Genomic DNA, 10,912 nt, shown 5'->3' on the forward strand with positions numbered 1-10,912 from the left:
CCGCGAAATTTCCCCTACGGAAATTTCTCCGCAAAATTTTCTCTACGGAAATTTCTCCGCGAAATTTCCCCTACGGAAATTTCTCCGCAAAATTTCTCCTACGGAAATTTCTCGGGGGCGAAATTTTCGTTGGGAGAAATTCTGGAAGAGAAATTTAGCTCTAGAACCTGCTGATTCCTGGACTTATTCTCGTTACTTTATCATTGACTGGTACCAAAAATGGCTTCTGCATTTATCTGGAGTTTCTACTGGATAGATTAAATTAATTCATGTATATTTTCGTCTTTTTTTCAATGTAGACCGTCCACTTTTGGTATATTTCGGACACCAATAAAGATAGCTCAAACTAGTCCGTATCTTCCGTATCTTCATTATTTAACTGCCGTTCAGCAGTTAAATTGGTTAACAATTTGAAAACTCCTCGAGCACACGCTATAGCGGGTATTCATTACCGATAAGCACAACCCATGCCGTTGTTTTTCTTTTTTTTTATCAGACAGCGAAGTTTCAAATAATAGGACATTGCGCTTGGCTCGTGTAAAATAATTATCAGTAATCTAGTATGGTTGGAACATCGAAACAACCAAGACGTTCATCTAAGATGAGGAAGACAAAGGGAAAGATCTATCTATTTCTGGTATTTGGGCTGATACTCCATCAGCATCTAGTCTCAGGAATAATACCAGGACTGATGATCGTGTATGACGTATTCGATAAACTTAATAATATCCACGACGTCCACGCGAAATTCTCAACACCTTCATCAGCTGATCTCATGAATGCCACCGAGCAGTTGTCCGCAAAGATTGATAAATTGGTGCCTGAAATAACAGCCCATATTGACAAAGCTGTTGACACTCTGCTGACACGTCTGCCACTTCTCGGTGAACTCTCCGGTGATATAAGAACATTGAACAATCACGTTGGAAAAATTGATAGATTCTATTACGAAATGAAACTGTACCTCCAAAAACCCGATTGGTACAGCGAAAAGGATTTGCGCGAGTTGCTGAAGATCTTCACGTCTCGGGATAGTGGACAAATTCTTGATGTCATTGGGGAGATGAGATCTCTGATTGTGCCGGACAAATTGTCAGCATTGAAAAAAAACGTCTTTCAACTTCTCGCTGAAGAGACACAAGTCAGCCATCAATATAATTTCACTGGTATATCAGAAATTAAGTTAATGTTAAATTAATAAACTATTAATTTTGATCTAGGGATGGGGTCTTAGTGTCTGCGACACGTACGCCCCACCTCAGCAGCGCTTGCTCGACCTGTACGAAACGGTTGTTGATTCAGAGATACGAGCTTTCCTGATGGCTTGCTTTGGTTACAAAATGGAAGATTACTTGAACAATGGTGTGGTTAAACAATTATTATCACAGTGCAATGTGAATTGTTATTATTTCGATTTCTTTTAGACAATTCGACCGGTCGTTTGGAGAGAACTAAATTCGGATTTGAGACGAGGATCGCGGAATACGAGAAAGTTGTTAGAAATGCTATGAAGATTGTCCCCAGAGAGTTCAGACGGTGCGATCCAGACACTGGCTATGAAAAAAGTATTTGTCCTTTTAAATAATGATGTTTATCAACAGTCTAATCATCTACAATTGAAATCTGTTATTTCAGATGTCAATTACTACCGATTGGATCAATTTAGATACGATGCTCCCTTATATGCCGTGACTCTACGATCCTTTGAATCAGATATAAATAACAACATGTAAGATTAATTTTTATATTCAGAGAAAACAACTTTTTGCTATCACGGAACAAGCCCCCCCCCCCCTCATATTCAACAACTTGAAATAATCTTTCAGGGTTGTCACCGGACTTGCATTCGTAGTAAAAAATAATGTCCTGACATTTCGAATGGAAACAGCGAAGCTCAATATATCTGGCAACCTGGACGATAGCACGGCATTTTGGCAAGAGCCAGAAGACATCGCCTGGAACTCCGAGAAATCGACTTTCATCCTTAATGATGAATTGGGCCCCATTGAAATGAGAAACGACATAGACATCGCTTATATCGCCGGAAGTAACAAGAGGATATATCTGGATAATCCCGTTGCACCAGCGGGTTCTGTGGTCACTGGTGCTGACACTTCCCGTTAGCGGTCAAATAAGTTAAATACTTAAATATTCATTTTTCAGGTGTACGATTTGGAAGACTGTACAGAGATCACTTGAAACCCCTGCAGCTACAGATTCGAGTAACGCCTATTGATTATGACAGGGGCATTGTCTCTGGTGATTCCAAGTGGATATCAGAGCAGCCACTCAGAAGGTACTCCATCGTCTCCATCGTCTACATCGTCTCCATCGTCTCCATCTTCTCCATCGTCTCCATCGTCTCCATCTTCTCCATCGTCTCCATGGTCTCCATCGTCGCCATCGTCTCCATCGTCTCCCTCGTTTCCATCGTCTCCATCGTCTCCATCGTCTCCATCATTTCCATCATTTCTATCATTTCCATCATCTCCATCATCTCCATAATTCTCAAAATACTAAACCCCAATTTAATTAGATTGATGACGTGATAATTACAAGCACTCATTTTGTAGAACTGCTTTTAAGGAAGACAGCAAACTACCGGCTAATGAAATGCGAACATCAATAGACGGAGGACCCGACGGTTTTGTTGATTTCGATTGGAGCACAGGGCCCCTAATACCTTTTTTCGATGGACTTCCAGTAACCTCTGAACCCCGCACACCCCTAGGAGGCATTGGATTGTACCGCAAAAAAGCTAAAGATTATACTGGATTCCTCACCTTTATCTTCACGGGTTTCGATAAGTCTGCGTACAAAATCGATAACAGCGGAATCCAATATTAAATTATTCTGCATTATTGTACAACAATACTTCATCATTATCCAATTGATTATCTGACGTATCTAAGGTATTGTACCAAAAACTTGTAAAAATCATTTGAAAATAAAAATTCAATTTATTTTTACGTCAACAAACTGCGCACTAGAACACGACAATTTAGGGGGAGAATTGAAGAGACTGAAGCAATTATGATATCGATAAGAAGTCCAATTATCAAGAAAATTGAAATGACATACTTCCCTCATGTCTTCAGTGCATGCAGTTCTTCCCTGAATTTCTTCGATAGACCATCGACAATATTGTAACAATGGGAAAATTATCGAAGGGTATTATTATTCTACTGGTACTTGGCGTTATGATTCATCAGTATCAGGTGCATTGTTTATTAACACTGGCAATTGATCTACTGAGTTTTGCCTGGAGTACATTGGAAAAAATCAACGCAGTTCATGACGTGTACGGCAAAGTGTCAACCCCTTCGACCGCCGAGTTAATGCAAAAGAGCGTTGAAATAGCCGATTCGATTGATAAATTGGGGGTGAAGCTTGAGGAGAAGATCCAGCAATCGATGGATACACTTTTGAGTCGTTTACCACTTTTGAGCGACATAAGCGCTAATGTTGGAACGCTCAATGAGTATGTGACAAGAATTGATGCATTATATAGAGACATGAATCATTATTTGAGAAAGCCTGAGGACTTCAGTGATTATTCCCTGCAGACTCTTCTGAAGAGTGCAACTTCAAGCGATGGAGATGACGTAGACGCAATACTTGCTCTGATTAGTGGTCTCATCAATCCCAAAGGATTAGGATCCTTCAAAGAAAGTCTATTCGTTCTTCTCGCTAAGGAAACGCAGGTCAATATTCTTTTATCTTTTATCGAATATATTCATGTGTATTGACTTTATTTTTGCTGATACAGGAATACGCTCTAGACGTTTGCGGCACAGGGGCACCACCCCAGCAACGTCTTGTCGAACTTTTCGATATTATTATTGAAACGGAAATGAGAGGATTCGCTCTACTGGGTTTTGGTTACATGATGAAAAGCTACATGGAAAATAGTGAGTATGAATTATCGAAAAAAATCTGTCGGAGCGCTAAATAATAATGGATTATTTCAGCGAGTTATATTGGAGATGTCAGGAGAGCTGAAGGTAAATTGGAAACTAGAGCTGCTGAATATGTGCTATTGCTCAAGTCATCAATGTCCAAAGCAACAACACAATTTCGTAATTGTGATCCGCTCGAGGGAAATGAGCGAGGTCTGCTAGAATCTAATTACAATTAAGTCTAATTACAATTAAGTCTAATTACAATTTATAGTTATTCAGAGGGAATTTGTTTTCGTTGCAGGTGTGACATTTATTGAATTTGAAAAATTTCTGCAAGCTTTTATCACCCAGGAAGGGGTGTTTAGAGTGGATCATCGGTGCCCGGCGACCTGCGGTAATTACGGCAGTTACACGAGATCATTTTACGGATGCAGAGGATTTGAATGCACTGAATCACCGACTTCGTGTTTCGGATGGCTAGTTAACTGTAGATCTATGAAATACCTTGCCAGCGCTTGTGAATATGACGTGAGTTTGGTTTTATTCTTGTTTTATTTGTTGGATAGCATTTTTGGATTAGCTAGGAAGGGGAACAGGATAATTCTCGATATAATTTTTACAAGAAAATTTACTGAAAAAATGGATAGTCCAGACCGGGATTTGAACCTGGGACCTTCCGATTATGCATCGGGTGCTCTTCCAACTGAGCTATCCGGCTCCTATACTGAAGTCAGCATAAGTTTTAACATTGATTTTAGGAGTGGGGGACATGGTTACAAGTGGTAACTACGTGGAGTGGGGGTACCCAGAGAAGTAAAAACTTATGCTGACTTTAGTATAGCCATTTCACAATTCTTGTATGTATCGAGCACCGCGTCCTTCATACGGCTTCCACATTTTTTCCATAGAAGAGGGGAAGTTTTTCTAGCGTTCCACATTTTTGTGACGTCAAAGGAGTCGTTGGATAGGATTTTCATTGATTGGAGGGATTTTAGGGCACGGAGGTGAGGCGTTATAAATGGTTCAAGGATGGTGATGGCAAAGTACAAGGTGTAATGACCGATGGATGTCCGTCGCCGGGGAAAAGGGTCTATGGATTTAAAGTAACGTATGAGGAGACTGATTGTGACCTGTGCAGGTGCATTTGTGTGCAAGATACTGCCAGGTCTAATGCCACTCATTTCCTCAGCTTGCAAGAACAAGTCACTAATGTGGAAGACAACATGTAAGTTCACCTCGATCGAGGAAAAAATTAGGAGACGGGCATTTCATCTCGTACACGGAGAGAAATATTCAAGAAAAATTACCGAACATTTCACGTAATCAGCGACGCAATCATCACATAAATTCTACGATCTATTCTGTAAAAATTACTCATCCATCTGACGCTTCACGGCTTGAATATCCAATAATTTTTCTGTTCTGAGGCATAATAACTCTTGAAGTTCCATTCGATTTTAAAAGGTCTAAATTCATTCCCTGAAAACGATTCTCGCTGGCGGATTACGTGAAATGTTCCGTAATTTTTCTTGAATATTTCTCTCCGTGTATATGCGGCATTCTATGTCCAAACGGATAACATTTAGATTTTGCATCTCCAATTTTTTTTTCAATTTTCTCATGTCGTCGGTTGAAAGATATCGATTTTTGAAAATGAAAGATCCCATTGTTATCTCATTGAGAAATTAGTCTTAAAATTTTTTCGTAAATCATCAATTCGAATTTAATATTTGAAAATGCTATAGAGATACGGTTCTGATAATTTTTTTTATTTATTTATTTCTCCGAAAAGGACATTCAGAAATAAAAATTTCAACATAAAAAACCACCGATTTGGTGAATTTTTTCGCAAAGTTATGGGCATTAAAAAAAAATATTAAATTGATATCTCGAAAGCACAAAATGTGAAATATATTTAATAACCAAAGGACAAAATTTCAGGGTAATAACTGGATTGCAATTCGTGGTGATAAACCGAGTAGTTCACCTGAAGATTATGCAGAGTCAAATTACAAATGACACCGAAATCGTCGCTAACAGCACCTCTTGGGTGGAGCCAGAAGAATTCATATTCGATCAAGCGAAGAGCATGAAATATGAAGTATTCCACATGTACAAGAACTTGGAAAACGGCGAGAGAGAAGAACTGAAGAGATATGAGGACTATTACGTTCTTAATTATGAAAACAGGCGATTCTGTCTAGATCGAATGATGGCACCAACTGGATACATTGTTACTGGTATGATAAATAAACAATTTATTTTTAATCCGCAGTACAACAGATTTTCGCGTTTAGGTGTGAAGTTCGATTACAATCCCCAATTCGAATCGAAATCTCTCAAATTGAAAATACGGGGGACACGTTTCGATGCAGAGACGAATCAACTGGATCCAGAATCCAGCATTTGGCTGGACCCTGAGGACATGCCGTATGCAAAAGGTGTCGAAACCAGGTAGAATAAACGAATAAAAAATATCTTAGTAGTATGAGTAATTAGTTCAGTGACAAATAATTCAATAATTATTATTTAACATTCAGAGAGGAGCACGATTATGAAGGCTGGGACAATCCAACTAAATCATCAAACACTCTAGTGGATTCTAGGCCTTATACTTATATAGATGTGGATTGGAGTAGTTATGCATTTGATGCAGCACAAACAACAATACCATTGCTAGATGCCATGCCGATATTTTCAGATCCAATTGTTCCTTTGAGAGGAGTGGGTTTGTACCACAAGAGACAAGTTCGACACGCCGGATTTTTGACTCTAGTACTGGAAGCCATTGACAGAAGTCCCTACATAAAACTTAATTACGTTAAGAAATCGAATGCAACTGAATAGAATTTCCATTCAATTCAGAATTAGAACTTTCCAGAAAATTTACATTTAAATTTACAAAATTACATCTTGACGATTGAGGAAAGAAGAGTTCTACGGTCTTCTGTTATTTTCGCCTGTCGCAAACTATCGATATTCATTGAATATACCAAAATTATTCAATTAAATTGATAATAATTCTTTTTTTTAACCCCGATAATCCCTCCTACTTATACCACTTGTTCTAGAAATAACAATAACTTCCCTATCCTGAGAAGTTAAAAAACAACGTTATCTATTTGGATTAAACGCGAACACGTGTCTGCTATCAACAAGAAAAGGAAAATATCGTATCGCCATTGCGTTTCGATAATTGTTTTTCCCTTGGACTTCATAACCGATTCCTCGAAATATTATCGAAGAGTTCATGCAAAATAACTACAAAGAGATGCGTCTGACACAATTTCCACCTTAAATTCTCCCTAGAGAATAAATAATCTGGAATTTACGAAACGATTGTATCAGGACCTGTGGAAAAATATTGTATATTTAGAGAATAATAAATTGATGTAGCAGATTTGGTTTGGAATATTGAAATGGCGTTGGAATATGGAATCGAGTAGAATCTATCACTCGGGTAATTGTTGCTGATTGCATTGTCACTGTCGTAGTAATAAATTCCCTAACAATGCAACAATTCATCCTTATGATAGTTCCATTCAATAACAACGCCCATATCAGCCCCCGCTCTCATATGCCACCGCAGTTCTTCCACTTGCACTGCTCCATCTATTACTTCAAATTGCTTCGTTCACGCTCACGGGGTATTTACCACCAAGTACTTTTTCACTCGATAATGGCACCGACGTCCGGACACCCAAGTAAAGGTGAGACGCCAAAAATACATATATACTGTACATAGAGAGGCAAATGTGTGACAATATTTGTCGAGAAAAAATTCACACCCATTTGTATCCGCAACTCGGCGAATTCACTCTATCTTTTGCCAATCATTTTACGATGTGTTACACCTCACAGATACTATTCAATTGCCATTGAACAGCCTAAATTTATAAAATCTCCAGGAATGCATAGTAGACGGGAATTTTTTATAGCGTTCCACATTTTTCTGACGTCAAAGGAGTCGTTGGATAGGATTTGGATTAGGTAGGAAGGGGAACAGGATTATTCTCGATATAATTTTTACAAGAAAGATTACTGAAAAAATGGATAGTCCAGACCGGGATTTGAACCCGGGACCTTTCGATTATGCATCGGGTACTCTCCCAACTGAGCTATCCGGCTCCTAGCCATTCCTTGCGCTGTTTTTTATTTCAGTTATTGTTTAAATTCTTTATAATGCATTGAGCGTAAAAACATGATATCCACTCAACAATTGTTTCTTTTTCTTTTGTTTAGCAGACAACGTATCGAAATGGTTACTAGGCGTTTTTTTTTTCAATTTTTTTTCCATTTTGTCTTTTGTCCGTTATTTTTCAACGTGTGCAACTAATCACGGATTTGTAAATTCCCATCGCTTCCACTCCATTATAATCGGATTAGGGGGTTATTGGTGGACCTAGTGGAGATTATTACGTGAATATTTCCAGTGGACAATGACGAGATCCGACAGCAGAGGAAATAAATAAATAAGTGGAAATAATTAGGAGGGAATTATAAGCTGTAAAAAAGTGCTCATTTGCTTCCAGAGAACATGTTTAATAAATATCTGGAAAAATAAATGGGACCCATTCATAAATAGCGATAAATAATAAAGAAAATATTCACGGTATAATAATTAATAATAAAATTATATGATATTGATAATTGTTTAAAATTATTATTTATGAATATTTTATATATATTTGGGTTGATTTGAGATGTATGATGCTCTTCGTTAATTATTTGAGAATTTATGGAATATTGTGTATTTTAATAAAAATATTTTTTAACGGTGGGTGTTGACCACTGAGAGTGGCCACACTGAGGTCAAGCAACAAATAAATTCCACGGGCATCTCCCCTGGGCAAATAGATCCGATTAAATGAACGTAAACCAACCTGACCGCGTACAAGCCCTCGGCGTCTTCAGGCCGAGTAATTAATTTAATTACAACGATTGAAGGGTCATACGGTTCTCGATAACAACATTTCATGACTCTTTTCTTTTCTTCGGTGAAAAGTGATCATGTGACGAGACCATTTTGTTCTATACAACGAATTTTTTCCGTTAGGACTCGGGTGGACTCCATTATCCAACACTTTCCCCTAAAAAATACAAAAAGTCATTGAACTTTTCCCGGCAAAATTATTTTTTTTTAATTCTCAAAACCTTATTATTATTTTTTCGATAACCCCCTGAGACTTGAACAATTGATGCCAGAAAATTCACAAAGATATATGATACACAGGTCTCAATCAATCAGGATTGTTGAACAATGGCGCTATGGGGGTCGAGCGGCCGAAGGGGGTGGACAGGGTGGACAGGGTGGACAGGGTGGACAGGGTGGACAGGGTGGAGTGGGTGGAGGAGGTGGAGGAGGTGGATGGGGCACGTGAAAATACGAAAGGCAAACCGATTTGGCATGGAGTTTCGCAGCCGATAACGGGTTTCCAGTTTCACGTTGGGATAATACACCACTCTCGCTCTCTGTTCCCGACGATAGGTTTAATCGCAATCGAAAATTACGAGGGTGTTATAGAGGTACAGTGAGAACGGTATTGCACAAGGCACTTTCGTATGGGTCTCTTTTGTTGAGTACGATACTGTCGCATCGAGGTGTTTTCATGTACAGTCGGTATGTATAATTCTCCATTGAATGGGTAAAGTTACTCTGCTAACGATGTTAACTCCCTCCCCCCTCCCCCCTTCTTCCCCCTCATCACCCTACCACTCCCCCGCAATTTTCTATCGTAATTACCGTGGAAATACGATTAGTCCTGGGATTATGAGGTCATAACATCAAAATGTCGGAGGAAAAGACGATTATGCTTTCACGTGTCGTTTCAATTTGATGAGACGACTGATATTGGTTCGTCTAGTGAAGCCAATAAATTATTCATTGGTTATCGGCGTTGTAAATGCTTTTATTTCGCCTCATCTGGGCATTGAGAATTTATCGGCTCGCACTTTATGGGATCGCATAATTCTAAGGTAATGATTAGGGAAGACATTCAAGTGCCATTCTACATCCATCTGAAGCTATCAATTTCGTATTGGAAATTTTGACGGGATTCTCGAGCTTTTCAATTTCAATTTTCCTGTATTACTTAATACGCGAATAATATCCAATTTTTTAACTGAAAAAAATTGATAATCCTTAAAAATTTGCAATGAAATTGCGAATAAAATCCGGTAATTATTTTTATTTTCCGTGTAATTATCGTAATGAGGAGAGATTTTTATTGAATTTTTATATTCATAAACTCCGGTAGGTGAGAGATTTTTTTTGCTGTTGCAGTATTTTTTGCTGAATTAAGAAAAATTTATCATGATTTGCTGCTGATAATTACAATTCTCAGCACGACAGCACGCGCAATGAGGGTAATTCAAGTGGGAATAGCGATAATCGGTGGCACTGCGTGACTTTAAAATAAAATTCACCGAGATATACATCCAGTTCTAGAGAGATCAGCGATTGAAGTTGATCAGCTCCTAACGGATCAGTAATTCCACGGATTAAAAAAGAAAAGTAATTACGGGAGTGAACTTGTTAAAAATGGAAACAACATTATGCGTAAATTGAGTGAGTGAATAAAAAAAAATTCAATAAAATCCAAGAGGAACAGTGACTAAACTTTTGCCATCAAGATTCAACTCGATGAATATTCAACCGAATGAAATATGTTTTTCACATTCCAAACGGACTCGAATAATCATCACCCCTTTAAAACCCATTCGTCTCGTACCAGACACTTGATACCGTGACTAATATCTTTTCCAATCCGTAATTCAGTTAATTTAGTCCTCCAACGATCGTTCAAACGACTCCAGATGTATCTCGTCACACGTGCACAACACGAGCATTAAATTTCACGAGTACATCCCTCACAACGACTTGGAAATACGCCAATAAAATTTACAAATATATAATGGCACGTTAATTTTATTTTTTTTACCATCAGCCAAACTCGACAGTTATTTACGATCAGATCACGGAGAGAAATTTGGATGAAAAATTCGTACCA

At 38.3% G+C, this 10,912-nt stretch overlaps 3 protein-coding genes across 16 annotated transcripts in view; 2 read left to right on the plus strand and 1 right to left on the minus strand.

Moving 5' to 3' along the window:
- Positions 1–10,912, minus strand: part of LOC105265951 (collagen alpha chain CG42342) — a 131,358-nt gene that overhangs the window by 113,630 nt on the left and 6,816 nt on the right. The window lies entirely within an intron of this gene.
- On the plus strand, positions 571–2,979 carry LOC105265949 (uncharacterized). The gene is made up of 7 exons (XM_011303783.1): positions 571–1,141; positions 1,221–1,362; positions 1,425–1,565; positions 1,636–1,729; positions 1,827–2,104; positions 2,164–2,296; positions 2,574–2,979. The coding sequence occupies exons 1-7, from the start codon at positions 602–604 to the stop codon at positions 2,845–2,847; spliced, it is 1,602 nt and encodes a 533-aa protein (XP_011302085.1). The 5' UTR covers positions 571–601; the 3' UTR covers positions 2,848–2,979.
- On the plus strand, positions 3,099–6,913 carry LOC105265948 (uncharacterized). The gene is made up of 8 exons (XM_011303782.1): positions 3,099–3,704; positions 3,770–3,911; positions 3,972–4,112; positions 4,204–4,430; positions 4,898–5,127; positions 5,844–6,142; positions 6,200–6,356; positions 6,443–6,913. Exons 1-8 carry the CDS (start codon positions 3,153–3,155, stop codon positions 6,747–6,749), a joined length of 2,055 nt encoding a protein of 684 aa, XP_011302084.1. The 5' UTR covers positions 3,099–3,152; the 3' UTR covers positions 6,750–6,913.

This window comes from Fopius arisanus, unplaced genomic scaffold (assembly GCF_000806365.1).
Source record: "Fopius arisanus strain USDA-PBARC FA_bdor unplaced genomic scaffold, ASM80636v1 scaffold00033, whole genome shotgun sequence".
NCBI classification, from domain to species: Eukaryota; Metazoa; Arthropoda; class Insecta; order Hymenoptera; family Braconidae; genus Fopius; species Fopius arisanus.

What these genes read in the sequence shown, in the direction of transcription:
- LOC105265949 (XM_011303783.1), top strand. Translation starts at nt 602, where the DNA reads ATGAGGAAGACAAAGGGAAAGATCTATCTATTTCTGGTATTTGGGCTG. An exon ending in TTCTCGCTGAAGAGACACAA is followed by an intron (nt 1,142 to 1,220) that starts GTCAGCCATCAA and finishes ATTTTGATCTAG; the next exon opens with GGATGGGGTCTTAGTGTCTG. An exon ending in AGACACTGGCTATGAAAAAA is followed by an intron (nt 1,566 to 1,635) that starts GTATTTGTCCTT and finishes CTGTTATTTCAG; the next exon opens with ATGTCAATTACTACCGATTG.
- LOC105265948 (XM_011303782.1), top strand. Translation starts at nt 3,153, where the DNA reads ATGGGAAAATTATCGAAGGGTATTATTATTCTACTGGTACTTGGCGTT. An exon ending in CCAGCGCTTGTGAATATGAC is followed by an intron (nt 4,431 to 4,897) that starts GTGAGTTTGGTT and finishes GAGGGATTTTAG; the next exon opens with GGCACGGAGGTGAGGCGTTA. An exon ending in ACTAATGTGGAAGACAACAT is followed by an intron (nt 5,128 to 5,843) that starts GTAAGTTCACCT and finishes ACAAAATTTCAG; the next exon opens with GGTAATAACTGGATTGCAAT.